Here is a 22,951-nt window from a genome sequence, read left to right as displayed (position 1 = left end):
AATATGACGTCATCAATCACGTGACCGTGGGAAAAAAAGATATCGATATCTAGAGTTCTGACTGAAATAACATTGAAAAACTTTCGAAATACGACAAATTATGTATGTCGTTATTAAAGCCTAACTTTTTTGGAATGTTTTCGTGATTTACTTTTATAAAAACTTTTAGCAGGCAACTTGACAGTACAGCAGGTAACTCGTGATGCACTGGGAATATCGTATTCGTCGTTATTAAAGCTTCACTTTTTTGGCATTTGTAAGTGATTAACTCGAATAGAAACATATACTGGAAATATCGTATTCGTCGTTGTTAAATGTTCACTTTTGGCACTTGCACGTGATTTACACATCGTAACCTGCACTGTAATTCCTACCGTTTCTCTGCCGTATCTACGCGTATTATTTTCGCTCGATATGGGCCATCGCTTAAGCTCATCGATTATCAGTCACTAACCTAGAGCGCGAATCCTAACAAACTCTCTCTCTACACGACACAATATAAAAACCCATACTCAAGGAGCCAACTGTCCAATACTTATATAACCACTATCTATCTTCTATTTGCCATCATTGATTTGTCCCCTGCACGCTTTCAGATATTATTCCTCACCGGTCTTGTTATTGACTTGATTTTTCACAAGCTCACATTACACTCACAGGAAATTATCAACAGGTAATTATCACCCTCGTTCCAAGGTCAAATACACTGTTCTGCCCTAACTCCAAGCCCGTTTTCTACATTTCATTTATAGGCACAACTCTTAACTAACATCCCCAATGCAATACACCATATATAATAGCCATAATTGCACACTTTAACCCACGCACTAACGTCTATCACCATACATTTTATAACCCCACACAGCCGCCTCGGTACGAATACCAGATTTAAATGTTCTCTTTTTGGCATTTGTACGTAATTTACTCGAACAAAAACATATAACAGGCAACTCGACAGTACAGCAGGTAACTCGTTATACACTGGGAATATTGTATTCGTTGTTGTTACAGCTTCACTTTTTGGCATTTATACGTGATTTACTTTAATAAAAACATATAGCAGGCAACTCAATAGTACAGCAGCTAACTCGTTATGCGCTGGGAATATCGTATTCGTCGTCATTCAAGCTTCACTTTTTTGGAATTTGTACGTGATTTACTTTAATAAAAACATATCGCAGGCAACTCGACAGTACAGCAGGTAACTCGTTATGCGCTTTGAATATCGTATCCGTCGTTATTGGAGCTTCACTTTTTCGTATTTGTACATGATTTACTTTAATAAAAACATATAGCAGGCAACTCGACAGTACAGCAGGTAACTCGTTATGCGCTAGGAATATCGTATTCGTCGTCATTCAAGCTTCACTTTTTTGGAATTTGTACGTGATTTACTTTAATAAAAACATATAGCAGGCAACTCGGAAGTACAGCAGGTAACTCGTTATGCACTGGGAATATCGTATTCGTCGTTATTGAAGCTTCACTTTTTCGTATTTGTACATGATTTACTTTAATAAAAACATACAGCAGGCAACTCGACAGTACAGCAGGTAACTCGTTATGCGCTGGGAATATCGTATTCGTCGTCATTCAAGCTTCACTTTTTTGGAATTTGTACGTGATTTACTTTAATAAAAACATACAGCAGGCAACTCGACAGTACAGCAGGTAACTCGCTATGCGCTGGGAATATCGTATTCGTCGTCATTCAAGCTTACCTTTTTAGGAATTTGTACGTGATTTACTTTAATAAAAACATATAGCAGGCAACTCGACAGTACAGCAGGTAACTCGTTTTTGCTATAGCTTCCAAAAAAGTGAAGCTTGAATGACGACGAATACGATATTCCCAGTGCATAACGAGTTACCTGCTGTACTGTCGAGTTGCCTGCTATATGCTTTTATTAAAGTAAATCATGTACAAATACCAAAAAGTGAACATTTAACAACGACGAATACGATATTCAAAGCGCATAACGAGTTACCTGCTGTACTGTCGAGTTGCCTGCTATATGTTTTTATTAGAGTAAATCACTTACAACTGCCTAAAAAGTGAAGCTTAAACAACGGAGAATACAATATTACCAGTGCATAACGAGTTACCTGCTGTACTGTCAAGTTGCCTGCTATATGTTTTTATTAAAGTAAATCACGTACAAATTCCAAAAAAGTGAAGCTTGAATGACGACGAATACGATATTCCCAGTGCATAACGAGTTACCTGCTGTACTGTCGAGTTGCCTGCTATATGTTTTTATTAAAGTACATCATGTACAAATACGATAAAATAAAGCTTGAATGACGACGAATACGATATTCCCAGCGCATAACGAGTTACCTGCTGTACTGTCGAGTTGCCTGCTATATGTTTTTATTAAAGTAAATCACGTATAAATACCAAAAAGTGAACATTTAACAACGACGAATACGATATTCCCAGCGCATAACGAGTTACCTGCTGTACTGTCGAGTTGCCTGCTATATGTTTTTATTAAAGTAAATCACGTACAAATTCCAAAAAAGTGAAGCTTGAATGACGACGAATACGATATTCCCAGCGCATAACGAGTTACCTGCTGTACTGTAGAGTTGCCTGCTATATGTTTTTATTAAAGTAAATCACGTATAAATACTAAAAAGTGAACATTTAACACCGACGAATACGATATTCCCAGCGCATAATGAGTTACCTGCTGTACTGTCGAGTTGCCTGCTATATGTTTTTATTAAAGTAAATCATGTACAAATACGAAAAAATGAAGCTTGAATGACGACGAATACGATATTCCCAGCGCATAACGAGTTACCTGCTGTACTGCCGAGTTGCCTGCTATATGTTTTTATTAAAGTAAATCACGTATAAATACCAAAAAGTGAACATTTAACAACGACGAATACGATATTCCCAGTGCATAACGAGTTACCTGCTGTACTGTCGAGTTGCCTGCTATATGTTTTTATTAAAGTAAATCACGTATAAATACCAAAAAGTGAACATTTAACAACGACGAATACGATATTCCCAGCGCATAACGAGTTACCTGCTGTACTGTCGAGTTGCCTGCTATATGTTTTTATTAAAGTAAATCACGTACAAATTCCAAAAAAGTGAAGCTTGAATGACGACGAATACGATATTCCCAGTGCATAACGAGTTACCTGCTGTACTGTCGAGTTGCCTGCTATATGTTTTTATTAAAGTAAATCACGTACAAATTCCAAAAAAGTGAAGCTTGAATGACGACGAATACGATATTCCCAGCGCATAACGAGTTACCTGCTGTACTGTAGAGTTGCCTGCTATATGTTTTTATTAAAGTAAATCACGTATAAATACTAAAAAGTGAACATTTAACAACGACGAATACGATATTCCCAGTGCATAACGAGTTACCTGCTGTACTGTCGAGTTGCCTGCTATATGTTTTTATTAAAGTAAATCATGTACAAATACCAAAAAGTGAACATTTAACAACGACGAATACGATATTCCCAGCGCATAACGAGTTACCTGCTGTACTGTCGAGTTGCCTGCTATATGTTTTTATTAAAGTAAATCACGTATAAATACCAAAAAGTGAACATTTAACAACGACGAATACGATATTCCCAGCGCATAACGAGTTACCTGCTGTACTGTCGAGTTGCCTGCTATATGTTTTTATTAAAGTAAATCACGTACAAATTCCAAAAAAGTGAAGCTTGAATGACGACGAATACGATATTCCCAGTGCATAACGAGTTACCTGCTGTACTGTCGAGTTGCCTGCTATATGTTTTTATTAAAGTAAATCATGTACAAATACGAAAAAGTGAAGCTTCAATAACGACGAATACGATATTCCCAGTGCATAACGAGTTACCTGCTGTACTGTCGAGTTGCCTGCTATATGTTTTTATTAAAGTAAATCACGTACAAATTCCAAAAAAGTGAAGCTTGAATGACGACGAATACGATATTCCCAGCGCATAACGAGTTACCTGCTGTACTGTCGAGTTGCCTGCTATATGTTTTTATTAAAGTAAATCACGTACAAATTCCAAAAAAGTGAAGCTTGAATGACGACGAATACGATATTCCCAGCGCATAACGAGTTACCTGCTTGTCGAGTTGCCTGCTATATGTTTTTATTAAAGTAAATCACGTATAAATACCAAAAAGTGAACATTTAACAACGACGAATACGATATTCCCAGCGCATAACGAGTTACCTGCTGTACTGTCGAGTTGCCTGCTATATGTTTTTATTAAAGTAAATCACGTATAAATACCAAAAAGTGAACATTTAACAACGACGAATACGATATTCCCAGCGCATAACGAGTTACCTGCTGTACTGTCGAGTTGCCTGCTATATGTTTTTATTAAAGTAAATCACGTACAAATTCCAAAAAAGTGAAGCTTGAATGACGACGAATACGATATTCCCAGCGCATAACGAGTTACCTGCTGTACTGTCGAGTTGCCTGCTATATGTTTTTATTAAAGTAAATCATGTACAAATACGAAAAAGTGAAGCTTCAATAACGACGAATACGATATTCCCAGTGCATAACGAGTTACCTGCTGTACTTTCGAGTTGCCTGCTATATGTTTTTATTAAAGTAAATCACGTACAAATTCCAAAAAAGTGAAGCTTGAATGACGACGAATACGATATTCCTAGCGCATAACGAGTTACCTGCTGTACTGTCGAGTTGCCTGCTATATGTTTTTATTAAAGTAAATCATGTACAAATACGAAAAAGTGAAGCTCCAATAACGACGGATACGATATTCAAAGCGCATAACGAGTTACCTGCTGTACTGTCGAGTTGCCTGCGATATGTTTTTATTAAAGTAAATCACGTACAAATTCCAAAAAAGTGAAGCTTGAATGACGACGAATACGATATTCCCAGCGCATAACGAGTTAGCTGCTGTACTATTGAGTTGCCGGCTATATGTTTTTATTAAAGTAAATCACGTATAAATGCCAAAAAGTGAAGCTGTAACAACAACGAATACAATATTCCCAGTGTATAACGAGTTACCTGCTGTACTGTCGAGTTGCCTGTTATATGTTTTTGTTCGAGTAAATTACGTACAAATGCCAAAAAGAGAACATTTAAATCTGGTATTCGTACCGAGGCGGCTGTGTGGGGTTATAAAATGTATGGTGATAGACGTTAGTGCGTGGGTTAAAGTGTGCAATTATGGCTATTATATATGGTGTATTGCATTGGGGATGTTAGTTAAGAGTTGTGCCTATAAATGAAATGTAGAAAACGGGCTTGGAGTTAGGGCAGAACAGTGTATTTGACCTTGGAACGAGGGTGATAATTACCTGTTGATAATTTCCTGTGAGTGTAATGTGAGCTTGTGAAAAATCAAGTCAATAACAAGACCGGTGAGGAATAATATCTGAAAGCGTGCAGATAGGGGACAAATCAATGATGGCAAATAGAAGATAGATAGTGGTTATATAAGTATTGGACAGTTGGCTCCTTGAGTATGGGTTTTTATATTGTGTCGTGTAGAGAGAGAGTTTGTTAGGATTCGCGCTCTAGGTTAGTGACTGATAATCGATGAGCTTAAGCGATGGCCCATATCGAGCGAAAATAATACGCGTAGATACGGCAGAGAAACGGTAGGAATTACAGTGCAGGTTAAGATGTGTAAATCACGTGCAAGTGCCAAAAGTGAACATTTAACAACGACGAATACGATATTTCCAGTATATGTTTCTATTCGAGTTAATCACTTACAAATGCCAAAAAAGTGAAGCTTTAATAACGACGAATACGATATTGCCAGTGCATCACGAGTTACCTGCTGTACTGTCAAGTTGCCTGCTATATGTTTTTATAAAAGTAAATCACGAAAACATTCCAAAAAAGTTAGGCTTTAATAACGACATACATAATTTGTCGTACTTCGATTTCACTGTTATTTCAGTCAGAACTCTAGATATCGATTTTTTTCCCACGGTCACGTGATTGATGGCGTCATATTTTAAAAGTTCATGATTGTAAAATCCCATGTGCTATTTGTCATATTTCGAAAGTTTCGTAATGTTTTCTCAATAGGAACTCGAGAAAATGTTTTTTCCCACGGTCACGTGATTGATGACGTCATGAGAATAACTAATACGGCGTTGTCTTCGTTATTACATTTGTACACTTAGGTTAAAGTTTGATGACTATCGGTGAAAATGGGACGTAGATATTGCGACAATTGTGATGTAACGACTTGCCTGCTGGAACATTCAACGTCACACAGTCACGTGATTAATAATATTTGATATCATACATGCATGAATATGTTTGTTGTACTTTTTGTACAATCGTGTCAAAATTTCGTGACAATCGGCTATATACCTGCCGAGATATTACACAAATCATCACATTTGAGTTGCCTGCTAACTTCACCGAGTTGCCTGCTGAGTTGCCTGCCAGCTTCACTATGGTAATTAATGGACCTTTCAAATAGGGGCCCGTATAAAAAGGAATGTTTTTATTAGGAATTTAATGGACCTTTCAAATAGGAGCCCGTATAAAAGGGAATGTTTTTATTAGGAAATTAATGGACCTTTCAAATAGGGGCCCGTAGCCCCTATTTTTATATTTTATGATGGGTATTATACAATAAAACTCCAAAAAAGTTATCATCGACTCAAGACGAGACGAAAGGGGGGAGCAACCGGATATCCTTCGCGGCTAAGTGGAAACGTGGTTTCTAAAATGACTTAAATCCCCCCCCCCTACCCCCTTCTCTTCGCCAATCCAGCTTCAGATGTGTTAACTGCAAAAAATTTTATTATGACATAGAAAGTATTTAAAAATGACACAAAATACATTCTTTTGCATAAAGTTGCTTTTAATGTTAATGCCAAATATCCTCTACATCTAATAAATACATATTAATATCAACATTTTTCACGAATGTTATAAGAACAATAGTTTTCCGTAATCTTATAAATATCCACTAATGTAAAAAGGACAGCTCTACTACTTGTATAATAATATTTTCTATTAATTTTATAATTTATCCCTTTGAATAATATATTATTAAACAATAAAACTTTATGTTCTTAGCATAGTATGATATCTGCTCTCTATCTTACAAAAGTCCAGGGCAACTCTTTGTTTATTACTTGTACTTTAGTATTAGTTCGCGTAGCTTCACCTCGTTAGCGCCGACAAGTTTCTCCAGCTGCAAAACGACAAAAGAAAAAAGTGATTCAAGTGCTGAAAAAACATGGGACTAAGAAATTAGGGCAAAAAAAAAGGACGATTAAAACACTATCCTCAGTTATATGTGGTTTTAGAGAGGGGGAGTGATTTTGGTGTAAAAACAAGTATGAAAATAGTTATCGCCTGCTAATATACAATCTCTTGGTGGAAACGAGTGAGTTGAACACCTATGGGGTGGGAGAGGGGGTGGGTGGGGGGTTTCTGATACCCTTCACACCCTTGTCTCCTATGCAGCCGTCCTTTGTGTCAATCTAAAACCCCTCCCAAGGAGACAGACGATAAGGACAGCTACACAGGGGACTAGCCAATTGAGAATTTTACGCTCTGGAATTTCCTGAGATATAATGCTTGTATGAAAAAATCGCCCTTCTTTTGTTTACATCTAATTTTATGTTGTATTTTTTGTAGGGGGGGGGGGGAATTGATTTATGTAAAAGTTTTTGGGTTGCATGTTTATATCCTTGGTATTCTTTATCATGTTTATAGACCCCAAACCCATTCCTCTCATACTTTCTGTCCATTCTTGTAAAAAACAAAGGTCGGCATTGCAGTTATTTGTTCATCCTCTGATAACTCCTGAAAAAAAAAAATGAAAACTGTATACCCATTTACAGCTAAAAACTTTCCTGCATTTTGTGGGAATCTCAAAATCTTGGACGAAATCTCAGTTTCAAGGGTGTGAATCAAAAATCATAAACTCCCGAATGTGGAACTAAAATCTTCAAACTAAAAAAAAAAACATGAAAAAATTTGATGCCATCCCATTTTTGGCCAGAAATCCCACCAATTTGGAAATTGCTGACTGAAAATAAAAAAGCCCAGATTGGGGATAAATCTTTCAAGGTAGGTTTAATTCTTAAAAACTGACTGACCCTAACAGAAATAGCCTGTCCCAATTTTTGTTTATGTAAGGTACAGACAACAAGATCTGTTTGTAAATTTTTGACTTTCTATTATCTGCCCTACTGTTACGAGGGCAATTTTTCCCATATGTAAAAATTATGGCAACAAACACAACATGCAAAGTTTGAACCCAAGTTTTACAGATGGACATCTAAATTGTCCTCTCTTCCTACTTCCTCCACCCACACCATCTGTGAATGCTTTGTAAAATATGCTATTAAAAACTGTTTAGTTATAATATACCATTCGAATATTCAAATCTTAGAGTTCAAGGTATGTACTCTTAAGATATTCATAACAGCAATAAATTATGTTATTGTTCATGGTAACAAACGAGGTACTTCTCTTTTGCAGTTTAAAAACGAAGCACTCTCCATTACTATTAATTTCCTTTCATGCAAATAAACCAGGTAAAATTAAATATTTGAATATCCCCATTCCTTCAATTTAATGTAAAAAAAGCAGAATTTTTGGAAACGTTCTTTTATTTTTATTTTTTGTTTATTAAACTTTACTTTATTTTATCATTTGCTTCTGATCATATGTCAGTACCACTGCATAAATATGTGATCAGCTTTGTTGCTAACAGCTGAAACTTTCTTATCATCTTGCTGTGCCAAATGAGCAAATGCTATTGTAGTCTCATATAATGAGTATTATATTAAACAATCCAAACCGAATTAAAATAAACTTCAAAAGAATGAAAATTAATAAATTTTGAAATTAGTGGTAACCTCTATACCTCTAACTCATCAACATCAATCTTAGCGAAGAAGACATCTTTGAACTCCTCTAGAGCCATTTTCTATAAATGAAAAAAAAAAACAGATTGAAATAATAAAAGACACAGCAGTGTGTAATTAAAAGTAAACAAATTACAGTATTTCTCTAACCATGAATACAGGACAGGTTCTAAATATTAAAAAAATAGCTATAAATTAAATTCCAGGGGGCTACAATCCATTGAAAAATGAAATTAAAACAAATATTTATTCTGACAAAGTAGAAATTAATAAAAGTTTGTCCTCAATCTTCTGGGTGCTTGTTTCTGAGATGGTAATTATTTTTCATAGCAGTTTTATATTAAGTCTATTACATTACTACCTTCAACACTATAAAGTAATGATCATAACTGATAATGGGAATAGTGGATGGAAGGATATATGGGAAAAAAATTGTTTAAAGGATGTAAAAATACGTTTTCAATGACTCTGTTATTATATCTTATCTTTTGATATTACGAATCTTTTAATTTTGAATGTTTGTCTTCTGGTTAAACTCAAATGCAATCATTCAGGTAGTATACAATATGTTGTCCGCTTGTTTGATTAGCGCGGAGATCAAATAAGACAATTATGAAATACGCAAATGTTTTCTTTTCTCTCGTTTCTTTGTCCTTTTTTATTTAAGCAATGCTCCCATTCGAACGAAAATTTGAAAGAACAAATGTAGGATGGATGAATTATCAAATGAACCCGGTGACCATTGACTGCTGATACTACCTTGAATTTCGGTTTGATTTGTCGACAGGGGCCACACCATTCCGCGTAGAAATCAATAACAACTAGTTTGTCTTTGGTGTTATTGATAACGCTGTTGAATTCGGCCTATTAAAATATAAAAAGAACAGTCGAATGAAAAAACAGTAAGTAAGTAATGTATGAAGTCCTTAGATTTATGAATGAATTAATTTTCTCGATGTCATGTTCGATGTCAAATCTTCTTAATAATCCAGGGCAGAAGGCAAAAAAACTGAAATTCTATCAATGTGATTTGACTATTTCAAAGGCAAAGTGAAGGACTTGATCTGATATTCTAACCAGGTCAACTTGCGAACAATTTTATTCCTCCAAAAAAATGTAAACACATCTCAAACAAGGTCCGTCAACAGTCTCTTGGGAGTTAGTCGCTATTAATCCCTATTTTAACGCTTATCACACACTCTCAATGTCAACTAGCGAACAATCGACTTACCCTCTCCTCGATTTCTTTAACTTTATTTCCCGCATTCTTGTTGCGTCCAAACATTATTCAGCTTTCCTGGATGACAGCGTTCTAATCAATCGACGATGTGAGGCCGGAATGTCTAAACGAGGCACGGTCGCTGTGTTATAAACCAACCGTGACGTCACGCAATAGAAGGAAAAGCATCAGGATGGAAGGGTTTTTAGGCCGGGATTATTAGGCCGCTAAAAATATTACTTAATACCCACTACTGTTTTACACATGCAGAAATTGAATAACTTAATGGATAATGTTTCAGCAATATTTTCTTTATTCTATTTTTGATGATCCTAAACGACATCTCTTTCTCAAATTGAAGCTATTGTTTAAAATACTGAGCTTTTCTCGATAAATTGCATTTATCACATTTTTGAAGCAAGTGAGAAACAAACAACACTTCTCACCTGCTAATCAAAAACGCACTTAAAATTCATTACCGTAGTATTGACAATAAAATAAGACACAATAGTTAATTTGCCTTTTTTGTTTATCGCAAATTAAGTTTTTGCAGGGTTTTGAGAATATCTTATCAGCAAACACACGGAAGGGTATTTCTATGAAGTCAAAAATTACAGTATTCTGGCTCCGACGGCGTCGTTCCACAAAATAGATTCGGGTGGTAACTATTCTGGTTTATTTTTCAAAACGGCACTCATCAAACATAACATAAAATATAAAATGATGGTTGAAGGCTTTCATAGAAAGTGCTCAATACTCGAAAGTAGAGCGGTGTATAGTGTTGGTTTGAGAAAAATACAAACTACATAGGTTTCCCTACAGGCCTGTTTCGTGGTTGCCCACTCATCAGGGATAAAATGACTCGAAAATGGCCTTTTAACGACGAAAAGGTGATGATCGGTATATTAAGTTGCACAAAAGCAACATTTTACCTAGCAAAGAAAGCGGAACTCCACTGAAGACCAATTTAATTCAATGTCAAATTTAATTTAATGTCAAAAAGGACCCGAAAAGAGAGTCCCAGGAACTACTCAATCCTGGGACAAAACAAGTGGTATGCCATTAGGGGAACCGTAAATATGAAAATTTGTGGCTTTTTGTGTCGATACCGACTGCCAATTCTTTTAAAAAAATGGGAAAAGGGAGATGCGCACTGCTACTGGAAATCCTGATGAAGGTTTTTGTTTCGACAGAATAGAAAAAAATCTATTTTACGAGTTAATGGTAGCCAGCCGAAAGCATATCCTCAAAAAAGACAAGGAAAACAAACAATAATTAGTTCATATGACCAAAGAAAGATCTAGTAATTATCAAAAGATAATCACAACTATTTATTTTTGCATTCTAAATAAGATTAAATGATCGATTTTTCAACAGTTAAGATTTTTCAATATTGCATAGGCGAAGGCCATTATAACATCCTGCCAATAAAACTAGAATGTGAGTTTCTGTGTTTGAAATTCGACGAGCCAATACGAATAAAAGTCTTTATATTCGTAAAAAAAAAGCAAATGTAGAACAGCACTAAAATATCCGCATTTTCATTCGTGGGACTCTGCACTAAGAGTTCTACTTATAAATCCGGAAATGATATATCATTGTAGGCGATCATTCCTTATTTTTAATAAAAAAAACTTGTTTATGGAGACGAAAATATCTACAAAATTGCTTCTCCAAACATATGCTCCAAAGAAAAGCTGGACTGGAAATTAGTCTTACTTCTTCCTATCCTATCGGATAACCATCCTGTTTTTCAACTTTTTTCTTAAAGGGCTTGCTCCCATTGATATTCAGCCACGTTTCTTAGGCATTTATTATTAAAAAATTTTTCTGCATAAACAACTAGTGGTTTTCAACGGCCTTGTTTTCCAAGTTTATGCAAGAAATTTTTTTTTTTTAGGGGTTAGGGGCAAGCCGTGAACTGGTGAATATCTATCTGTCAATCTCGTCCAAAAATCGCCAAAATAAACCATTATTATCGCTTTCAATTTCGCATGTTGCCAAGGAATAGTCTAATCGAGTTCTTTATACTATAATTTCCGATCTCAAAAGTTTGATTTTTCGATGTGTCTTAAATGATCTTTAGAGGAGACTACTAAATCCCTTGCTCCCATCTTGTCTTAGATGACGCAAAGGTTCTTGTGCAATCACAAAAATCTTATATAATAATCAGTATTAGACAAACAATAGAAACTATCCCCAGTGCACGGAATACGTGCCCAGCAGTGACCAGATGGGCCTTTACACAAATTTCCATTTCAGAACATTATTTCTAAAATAATCCAAGATCTTTTGTGGAAGCTTTATAATGAAACTAGTTTTTGAGTCTAGTTGAGTGTTTAAAGGATATTTAGATCTGGCCATCGTTTCCGCGAACGAGAAAACAGACGGCGACACCGCCGCACCGGTTAGGTTTTTTAGGCGAGAAAAGCGAAATCCGAACTCGTTGGTCAAGTACATCACCATGTATACACCTATTTCAATAAAGTTTGACGATAACAGAATGGAAAATGGAACAAAGTTTGGCCAATAATAATGTTTTCTTGTAACAAAAATTCGTTCATTCATTACAATTACTCGCTACAAACTTGATTTAGCCTCACTGAATGTCATTAACAGATACAAGACTTGTTTAACCTGGCGCCCGTTTCTCAAAACACCCGAGAACTTAATTTTGCATTTTTGTTCAAAATTTCGCATGTTTTCATTTTGGAGAACCGCTATCATGTTTTAGAACAGTTTGAACTTCCACTCGTTCGTACTTCAAATGATTATGTTCAATAGGGCTATTTTCGAAGTTTTGCTGAAGCCAAAAAGTTACCCGAAAAGTCTCGGGTGACTGCGGGGCCCCGAGAACTTTCTTAATATTTAAGCCATGTGAATTTCGGGCCCGAGAAGTTCGGGTAAAGTCAAAATCTAAAAAAGAATCCTCCTCCACATGAATTTTTGTGGTAAAATACGATGTTTGACGATATTTCAACACATTTAGATACCATAAATCTTATAGGAATTAGCCAGCTTTTCAAATTTAAAGAATAAAACGTTTTCGGGCCCGAGAATTCTCGGGTGTTACGAGATACGAGCCCCAGTAGTGTTTGGCATTCATCATTTTCAATTTTCTTATAGTCAACCTTAATTGAAATAGGTGTACATTAAGGTTTTATTTCGAAAAGGTTTGATACATTAAAAAGAAAAAAACCTGTCCATTACAAGTATCAAATTTAATGTGTTATCAAATATTCCACATAAAGTAGTAACAATCAACATAGGGAATCTAGTCCACGATTTTGACCAGCTTACAGAAGCTTGTACCCCAACGTCCTTTCAGCAGGAGTTCAGCAGTTGATGAAACGCTTTTTTTTAGGTCTATAAAACATCACAACCTTAAAGAAAATAAATCTGCCATTACATCTTTATGTCCAATTTTTTTTTTCAACAAAATTCATGAAATCTCACAATAAAAGTAGTACCTGTAGTTCTGATCAGACTCGATTTTAGCGTAATACAATTTATTAGCTAAAATTTCACTAGTTCTTCTGATATTTTCACGGGTTATGAAAACCACTCTTATGTTAAACGCCTGCTGAAAAAGAAAAAAAAATCTAAACTTCTACTTGCGATAACCTCTAAATCAGTGATTGTTTCAACATAAGTTCACGGCACCATTCAAACGCTATTGATCCACTATTGCAAAAAAGAGCTAGGCCAGCATCAGGCCCAGAGCATACGCCCGAGTCCGATCACAAGATGTCAAATTTCTTTCCTGGTAGTTTTTCTTCTTCTCTGAACTGTCCCTTTAGTCAATACATCTTGGTATGCTTCTTGGTACAGGGATTGGCTCTTGGGCTCATCATAGTCAGTAGAGGAAACTGATTAGCTAAGGTCGCGACCCACACAGGCAGAACCCTTTTTTTTGCCCTGTCACGTGGTCGTTCAGTAGCACAACCCGAGCATGCAGTACAAGAGAATACACGGAGTACTGAGTCTCGTTGCTATTTGCATCAACACCACACCGCGATTTTTCCAAAACTCCATAGTATCGATACAGGATTGTACAAATGCTATTATACTTGCCACGTGAGCTCACTGAGATTGCTCGAGAGCTTTACTGTAGAATTTTAGACCCGCTTAGCACTTGCACAAAACATACATCGCTGTTTAGAGCTCAGGATGTAATGGCAATAAAACTTGTATAGTGTGATAAAGACTAAGATTAAAAGAAAGCGAGTGAAAAAATTCTCGTCCATATGTTTCGATTTTTGTACTGCAACTTGGTTTGTGTAAAGTCGTGATTACGTGACAGGGTTGTTTGACAGAGAGCGCCTATTGTTTATGTTCCTCGGAGTTCGCCGGGTTTCCTAGACAGTCTCCTCTACTAAGTATGAGGCAATTGAACCGACCGCGAATTAGACACCAAATGATTACTCTCTAAGTAAACGGTAGTACACAACTGCTGACCAATAACCAAAAAAAAATCTAGAGATGGCACAGGAATCGAGTCTCTATTTTTCCAAGCCTCTATGTACCAAAATTTTTTCAAGTCTCCAGAATTCTGTCTATGTGGCCGGCTGCTGTGATTGCTCTAACCACCAGGCTCGCCCCCTTCCGATTGCGGCTTCTGTGTCTGTGGCTGGGCCGTTACTTGCACCCACAGGTAACCCTCTCCCTCGCCCTTGTGTTGAAAGCTTGTCGGCAGGCTTGGCAAGGATGTGAAGAGGAGGCGTAGCTGGGTTCTCTGGCTCCTTGTCCCCGATCAGCGAGTGAGGGGGTTGCATCAGGGGGGCGGGGATGCCCATGAGGGGGATCCCAGGAACTGGAAAAGAGGTGCTGGCATTCAGCTGCTCGCCACTGGCGATATCAATGTCGCTGCCACCATCGGCCAAGCCCCTGAAAGCCACAGTGTCATTACCACCATCTCCCCCCTTGCGGACCTGATCGTTAGAGGGGTCCATGCGTGGGACGGGCTCCTTGTAGCCAATACGACGGTCGTAGTCAGCATCGGGCTCTACTGCCCACGTCACGTTCCTTGTCCCCGCCCAGTTGGCTCCACCTCCTCGGCCGCGATTCCCTCCCCTCCTGCCACGCCTACCTCTAAATGACATTTCTACACTCATGGGTCCACCAGCAATGATGCGGTTCCTTTCATCATAGCCCCTGCCGGCTTTGTTCCCGCCCCATTTTGCAACAGGGACCCCCGCAACCTCCAGAGTGCCTCCCAGGCCGGACACAGGTCTCTTGCTGCTTGCCCCTCGAGTGCGGGGCCTCTCTGAGAGGAGGGATGGGGGTGAGGGGATGTTCGCCCCTGCTGGGATGAAGTTGGGCATGGGCATGGGCATACCATGAAAGGGGAAGAAAGGTGGAGGGGTTGGAAGTAGGCCAGCCCCAGGGAAGCGCCCTCCCATGGGAGGCAGCCTCATACCTAGAAACTCTTGAGGAATCTTCTCAACAATACACCATCGCATACGTTGCAATTTTTCCAGTCTCGCATTCTGTTGGACAAAAAAAATTATTGATTATTGAACCAAACTAAATTTGTCTTCCTGCATACGTGTACATGACACTGAGCAATTAGTCCCTAAAATACAAGGTATTGCCAACAGAATATGATTAAGTAGGCAAAAAAGTCAGAAAAATGTGTGGCCTACCTTGCCATCACAAAGTTCCAGTTGACCTACATCATTGGAAGCCATGATGTATTTACTCATGAACAGCTTGCCGTCAAAGTAATTCCAAGGGCAAACAAGCTCCCAGGGCACGGGACAACCACATGCGTCATTAGCGAGAGCAGCAGCCTCAACGCCACGCATGAAGATGGATGCCAACTGGACACCCCGCATGTCGACTCGTGGCAGCTTAAGGCCCATGAGGTTTGAGGGGTTACACTCAGTGCTGATATGGGGTGAAAGAGCAGCAGCTAGGAAGGCATCCAGCTCATGCGGCAGGATGATAGGACGACCCTTGCCTTGCATCAACAGGTATCTAGAAATGTGAAACAGATTTGTGCAATCCGTCTTCAGAATGCAAGAAAAAAAAAATACCCCCCAAAACAGTGTGTTACAATACAACAAAACAATAAGCTGGTGTTACAATACAACAAAACAATAAGCTGCGAAAGCCAAGATGAAATGCATGCCTTGTTTGTTAATGTGATCAAAGGCTGTCCAATGTGTTAAAGCCTCACATGGACAGCATTTAACTAGAAGGTATTGTATGTGAGCTTACATACTAAAAGCTTGTGTTCCTCAGCTACAGGATTGGCATTCCTAAGTGTGTGTTATGATTTAAAATGTAAGAGCGCTAAGTATATAGCATGCTCTAACCATATTAATTCATGTTTTCAACTTTTACTATGTTTGTGTCAAAAAATTATAATGCCAGTCTAACAGTAAATGCAGGATGGGTGCTACCATGGCCACATGATGGGTGCTACCATGGCCACATGATGGGTGCTACTACCATGGCCACATGATGGGTGCTACCATGGCCACATGATGGGTGCTACCATGGCCACATGATGGGTGCTACCATGGCCACATGATGGGTGCTACCATGGCCACATGATGGGTGCTACCATGGCCACATGATGGGTGCTACCATGGCCACATGATGGGTGCTACCATGGCCACATGATGGGTGCTACCATGGCCACATGATGGGTGCTACCATGGCCACATGATGGGTGCTACCATGGCCACATGATGGGTGCTACCATGGCCACATGATGGGTGCTACCATGGCCACATGATGGGTGCTACCATGGCCACATGATGGGTGCTACCATGGCCACATGATGGGTGCTACCATGGCCACATGATGGGTGCTACCATGGCCACATGATGGGTGCTACCATGGCCACATGATGGGTGCTACCATGGCCACATGATGGGTGCTACCATGAACACATGATGGGTGCTACCATGAACACATGATGGGTGCTACCATGAACACATGATGGGTGCTACCATGGTCACATGATGGGTGCTACCATGGCCACATGATGGGTGCTACCGTGGCCACATGATGGGTGCTACCATGGCCACATGATGGGTGCTACCATGGCCACATGATGGGTGCTACCATGGCCACATGATGGGTGCTACCATGGCCACATGATGGGTGCTACCATGAACACATGATGGGTGCTACCATGAACACATGATGGGTGCTACCATGAACACATGATGGGTGCTACCATGAACACATGATGGGTGCTACCATGGCCACATGATGGGTGCTACCGTGGCCACATGATGGGTGCTACCATGGCCACATGATGGGTGCTACCATGGCCACATGATGGGTGCTACCATGGCCACATGATGGGTGCTACCATGGCCACATGATGGGTGCTACCATGGCCACATGATGGGTGCTACCATGGCCACATGATGGGTGCTACCATGAACACATGATGGGTGCTACCATGAACACATGATGACCACACTATAAATATGAACCCACCTCAGGACACAACACATAATGACCAGCCTCTGCGGCACCATGGTCGTCTTGGTCATGTTGGGTGTGTCACTCTGCATGCAGGTCAGAAAAGCCTTCATGCGATTCTGGTCATCAGAGGGCTCTTTTCCAAACCAGAGTGGATGCAGCTCTGGGACATCCCATTGCATGATAGTACCTTCTACCAGATCAGGCTTGTTCAACTTTTTACCAGCATACACACACCACTCTTTTACTATCGGGGGAGCATCATGGGGCATTGTTCCTTGTTTCCTATGACAAGGAACTGATAGTTAACATTCAATAATGCACTGCATTGTAAGTTTTCTTTTAAAAATAGCATCCAAATAAACTACACAGAAAACCACATAAAGATGTTTCCTGTGCAAACCACTCCGCATGGATAAAGATGTGATACAGTACTCACTTGTCGTAAGCTTTCTTATCAAACAGCAACCCATACACCTTCTGCCGTATGGGGCGATACAGCAACGGTGTCGGGAGGATATCTGTGTTGTTTTCATCCTCCAAGGCAGCACTCACTGTCACCTCGGCCTTGGTGAGAATCTGGTAGATGATCTCTGACATCTGCCCTGCCTGGTGACGCTGAAGAACAGTGTTCAGGACTTGTGGAGTGAGGCTGGTAATCACACCTCGGATCTGGATGCCATCTATACAAATGTTTAGAGAATCAGAATCGATATCAATCTCTGTCAATATTCTTAGAGGTTTTGATAAATTAATGAAAATATTTGAGTTTTTTTTTACTGTTTTCACTATTTAAGGATTCAAAAAAGAAAATTAAACCCTGTTTATGAATTGTGAAGGAAGCAAATACAAATCATCATAACTTATATTTTCCATAATTCTCAATAAATCTAAAACCCCTTCAAGAATATTAAATAACACTTACCTAACTTGTTGTCAGCCTGTTGGCCATTGCTGACAGCAGCAGACTTAGCAGGAGGAGTGGCTTCTTCAGATGGTGGCGGAGTTGGGAAGGACGCAGGTGGTGTTAGTGGCTCACTCTGGAAAGAAGGTGTACTGGGTGCTATTGCTTCTCCAGGAGCATTAGGGGCAGCGATAGGGCTCTTAGGAACAACATCTGGCTCCATGTTAGTACTCTCCCCATTGCTGACGGCCAGCTTGCTTAGGTCTTCTTCTAATTTTTGTACATCTGTGGCAGCCTCTTCCATGGTCTAATAAAAGAACAATAAAAAACAATGTCTACATTTCTTCAAATTCCTCCAAGCCATCATTTATACTATGCCAGAAGGCTCACAGAGTACTGTATATGAAATATTTTACCCATTGTCAAGTTATTCACATATACAAAACATTCATACACAAATAAAAGCTTGTACCAATTGATCTTGGTCAGCCTGCCATGGAGAAGTCTCATTAAAGCTGCATTGTCACCAGTTTACTTCGGGAGGATTACGTAATAATCTCTGATGATTTCTAACAGGAAACACGAAAACTATTTTAAAATTGTGAAAGCAGTGTGTCTATTGGAAGTTTCTTTGAGGAAGTGATTAATAATTTAGAGAGAATGGCCTGTTAAATAGCATGGATTCTAATAGTTTATATTGTCTTTTAACAGTTGGGGTTTCCGTTGGACCTCCAGAAGTAAACTGGTGACATTGCGAAGATTAGGTTTTTGGTGAACTATTTCTATACTCTGGTTAACGAACATTACTATTTGGGTATTGTTATTGATTCCGAAGTATCTTGTATGCTGACACAGCTTGTTATTCAGCCTTGGGGTGAGAGAAGGTAATAAACTAATTGACCATCTCCTGTTTGAGCCATGTTGCAGAAAGCACCCCTACCTTACTGGATACAGGTGGGGGAGGGACTATTTGCTGACGCTGTTGCCAGTGTTGCCAAAGTTTCTGATACTCATACTCATTCTGGCCTCGACCTTTCTTGGACTTTGCGTCTATGCCATTATCTTGAGGTGCTTTAGGAGAAGAAAGCAAAGAGAAAGTAAGATAGTCAATCACTACACCTTGCTACTATATGCAAAACAGTAAATGAAAAAAATCATCGAGGGTTAAAAAAGGTTAAATGAGGAAAACAAAACAAGAAACCCTTGTTAATATCCTTATAGAATAGAAAGTCATCTGTAAATCATATCGTCTGCATATATTTGTGCAATGGCTTTATAAAAAAAAGGCTGGTTTTGACACCATGACATATAGTCATAATATAGGTAGGGGTTTTATTAAGTTTCAGAGTAGGCTGTGGAGACTGATAAGTAGGGGTTATAAGTTAATTTATTTCATTAGTTCCAATAGGATTTTAATCAACTTTTTTTCAAAAGTAGCCAGCACTCGAAAAATAGTAGCTGGGGGTTCCTCTGGTTGCCGGGTTTAAATGACTCCAACACTGATAGGAGGTGATTGTTACATAAATGGCAAGCCATCACAGTCAAGTGGAAGTCCATGGAGTCATCCTATGGCCTGTCTGTTGTTTGAGCTTATATAAACTTCTCATAAACTGCCATGGCTTGCCATTGACCAACATGGAATGCCATAACCTGCCAGTGACCACTGTGTAATGTCCATTTGGTGGACTGTTATGGACTACCAGATACTGCTTGCTATTGGTGCAACAATCACCCCCTATTTTGTATATGGTGGAGAAGTAATCCCTTATTTTGTGACCATATATCATGGTGCACAACCAATAATCTACTCTTGAGTTACAAATAAATGTATTGAAAAAGAAACATTTTACAGTTTTTTTCAATAATTTGGGTAATCCTGGACCTCTCTTGTATAAATTTGATGCCCCTTGCCCCCTCCTTCCCCTTTAAAAAGAAATGAGTACTGCTGTCTTATAACCATACTTATAGATATACCTTTACTTTGTAATCCCGAGTAGTACTCTATTGATTCTCGCAATCTGTCTGTCATTTCCTCCAAGTTGACAGAGTCCCCAGTAAAGACTTGACTTGCGATCCAAGAGTAGTTTGAGACGTCTGCCACATTATTCACATACTGGACAAGTGCCCGTATGACGACATTACAAGGCGGTAACACTGATTGGCCATTAGCCTGAAAGACAATAAAGAGAGTTCATCGGTACTTGATGAGTAGTAGCCCAAATTCCAGAGGAGGGTTGCACAGGGATGCACGTAAAATGTGTATATTAGTTTATACAGGATATTACACTTTCTAGTTGCTTAATCAGATGTTCTTGCTTTTCTGACCGTAGCAACAATGCAAATTTATCTTAATAAAAAATCTGATTACCAACGAGTAAACAAATCTACCTCTATACATTGTAATTTGTTATCGCTTAAATTTTTAAAGTACTCATAATGTCTGAAGTTTAGTCAATGCAAAAAATAGTGTTCCAAGGTGACAATAAATGGTGATGAAAGGCATCTGCAATGGTAGAATGTCATGAAACCCGCAAGATTCCTTGTCATAATACTCTTTTATGCCGTGGTTACACTAGGATGCCAACTGGGGTTGAGTCTCGGTAAACTGAACCCAGGTTGGTCCTGGTTGACCTTTTGTGCGGTTACACAAGCTCACTTTACCTTAGTTGAGTTGTCAACAGCGAGGAATCAAGTGTCCTTGTGTCACGGGTCTAAATATCAAGTGATCTACACTGATTATCATTTGTATACTTTAGCAGAATTTACTCTCGTTATCGGGAATGAAACCAAAAGTCACACTGGAATTACCATCATAACTCGAATTATCGTTACAAAAAGCGATTAGGTTTTGAGCAAAACACGCAATTTAACATTGTTACACTTTTATATCTCTCAGCTCCAATTACTGCAACCTTGGTTGAGGCCAGGACCATGGGTCGTAGTAGATGTTCTCGATGACATCTACTGAGGTTTCTGGTTGCAGTAACACACATAAAATTTCAACCTCAGTTAACCAATTACCGAACCTAGGTTTGAAGCACTAGTCTAACCACGGCATTGACAAATCTTTAGACTCAAGTCTAAGTTGGTCAAAATAGCAAATTTTTGATTTAGTAAAATAGATCTTACAAGGTATAACAATATGATGACACAATTGATCAAAATTGGTATTGAAACAAAGCAAACAATCAACTGGACTTATTTGTTTTGGACAAAGATACATATGAGAATGCAAAATAGAAAACAATTACACTCTAATCTTAATAGCATTATAACAACACTTGAGGAGTATCAAAGCTAAATCTAAATATAACTGACTCTAAGCTAGTATATTGTTAGATTAGAACGTTGGCGTAATTATGGTAATAGTTTTACCTGGTTCTTGGCCAGGGGATGGTCGGTTCCTAACAGGGCCCAATGAAAATGTGCTAAATGTTCCTCGGGAATGAATGAATTCCCCAACAAGCTCGCAAATAGTCCTCGGTGAGACTGCTTCAAGCCTAGCTCATCAAACACTGCATCGATATTGAACTTACACGAGGAAACAACCTTTTTGTTGAAGGTCAATTTATCAGCAGATAGGTAAGCTGGCGGATCGAGCATCAAATAATCTCCATGGTGCCCTATGATCGCACCATACCGCCTGGTTTTGCTATAAAGCACCAGTTCTTTATGTAAGTCAACTATAGAAGTGCAAACACTAACGCCGCAACTACGAAAGGCCAAACGCAGGCAGAACTGAGCAGCCGGGGGGAGAAAGAAAAGTCGTTTTGGCGGAAAATTCGCCTGCCTTGCTACGTGACTGAGAACCTTATGTACGGTTTGTCTGTGTTTTTCTTGAGTTTTCATCCATTCGTGCAGTTTTAATGAGTCGCCTTCGCCGGCTAAAAACACAACAATTTCGGTGCTTTGTTGGCGAAAAGCTCTCACAAAGTTCTCAATATTTCGGAGCATTTCGTTCCACTGCCCTCCGCAGACCCAGTCGGAATTATAACCGTACAAATACCGCACGCAGCTCATTGCATCGATAACAAGAACAGCTTTCGAACCGGCCCCCTGTCTCGCCTTCATGAACTCTTTTATCTCGACTTGCTCAATGGCCTTCGAGCAGTGCGACTCCACGAAGTCTTGTAAAGCCTGAAGCCCCATGTCTGACGAATGCTTGTGTGTCTAAACTGTAAATTCGGGCTAAAATGTAGAGTAATTTTCAGGTAGTTCGCAGGCCATCAGTTCTACACGTGTTCGGCCATGACACTACGGACAGATCCACCACGGCCTGCGTGCATCACGGGATCGCTTGCATATGACCAACACGGCGCAAAGTATCATGGGTAACATTTAGGATGTCGTCTGAATGAAAGGAGATGTGCGAGGGGTGGCGTCTGTCACTTAGGGGGGGGGGGGGGGAGGTGGCTGCGAAGTATTGTTGCACCAATTTTTTTCTCGGTAAAATTGCGAAAGAAACCCCTTAGAAAAAGCGACCTGCTCCGGTATGGA

At 39.1% G+C, this 22,951-nt stretch overlaps 2 protein-coding genes across 4 annotated transcripts; both read right to left on the bottom strand.

Annotated features, from left to right (window-relative positions):
* Positions 1-6,844: 6,844 nt before the first annotated feature.
* On the bottom strand, positions 6,845-10,334 carry LOC5517398 (thioredoxin-1). 3 transcript variants are annotated; one of them, XM_001637426.3, is made up of 5 exons: positions 10,117-10,300; positions 9,645-9,749; positions 8,885-8,947; positions 7,750-7,815; positions 6,845-7,198 (listed from the first exon to the last, which is right to left on the bottom strand). In XM_001637426.3, exons 1-5 carry the CDS (start codon positions 10,168-10,170, stop codon positions 7,136-7,138), a joined length of 351 nt encoding a protein of 116 aa, XP_001637476.1. In that variant the 5' UTR covers positions 10,171-10,300; the 3' UTR covers positions 6,845-7,135. The 3 variants fall into 3 exon arrangements, with proteins under 3 accessions (XP_001637476.1, XP_032217700.1, XP_032217701.1); XM_032361809.2 differs by lacking the exon at positions 7,750-7,815 and having other exon boundaries at positions 10,117-10,334; XM_032361810.2 differs by lacking the exon at positions 9,645-9,749 and having other exon boundaries at positions 10,117-10,327.
* A 2,976-nt stretch (positions 10,335-13,310) lies between these two features.
* LOC5517458 (constitutive coactivator of PPAR-gamma-like protein 1) lies at positions 13,311-22,784 on the bottom strand. The gene is made up of 8 exons (XM_032361808.2): positions 21,830-22,784; positions 20,429-20,624; positions 19,395-19,525; positions 18,476-18,761; positions 17,990-18,233; positions 17,566-17,835; positions 15,750-16,083; positions 13,311-15,593 (listed from the first exon to the last, which is right to left on the bottom strand). Exons 1-8 carry the CDS (start codon positions 22,601-22,603, stop codon positions 14,661-14,663), a joined length of 3,168 nt encoding a protein of 1,055 aa, XP_032217699.1. The 5' UTR covers positions 22,604-22,784; the 3' UTR covers positions 13,311-14,660.
* Between the last annotated feature and the right edge of the window lie 167 nt (positions 22,785-22,951).

This window comes from Nematostella vectensis, chromosome 1 (assembly GCF_932526225.1).
Source record: "Nematostella vectensis chromosome 1, jaNemVect1.1, whole genome shotgun sequence".
Lineage (NCBI taxonomy): Eukaryota > Metazoa > Cnidaria > Anthozoa > Actiniaria > Edwardsiidae > Nematostella > Nematostella vectensis.
This window is presented reverse-complemented; position numbering and strand designations above follow the sequence as displayed.

What these genes read in the sequence shown, in the direction of transcription:
- LOC5517398 (XM_001637426.3), bottom strand. Translation starts at nt 10,170, where the DNA reads ATGTTTGGACGCAACAAGAATGCGGGAAATAAAGTTAAAGAAATCGAG. An exon ending in AAATCAAACCGAAATTCAAG is followed by an intron (nt 8,948 to 9,644) that starts GTAGTATCAGCA and finishes TTTCATTTATAG; the next exon opens with AAAATGGCTCTAGAGGAGTT. An exon ending in TTGATGTTGATGAGTTAGAG is followed by an intron (nt 7,816 to 8,884) that starts GTATAGAGGTTA and finishes TTTTTTTTTCAG; the next exon opens with GAGTTATCAGAGGATGAACA.
- LOC5517458 (XM_032361808.2), bottom strand. Translation starts at nt 22,603, where the DNA reads ATGGGGCTTCAGGCTTTACAAGACTTCGTGGAGTCGCACTGCTCGAAG. An exon ending in ACAGGCTGACAACAAGTTAG is followed by an intron (nt 18,234 to 18,475) that starts GTAAGTGTTATT and finishes ACATTTGTATAG; the next exon opens with ATGGCATCCAGATCCGAGGT. An exon ending in ATTATGTGTTGTGTCCTGAG is followed by an intron (nt 16,084 to 17,565) that starts GTGGGTTCATAT and finishes TCACATTTCTAG; the next exon opens with ATACCTGTTGATGCAAGGCA.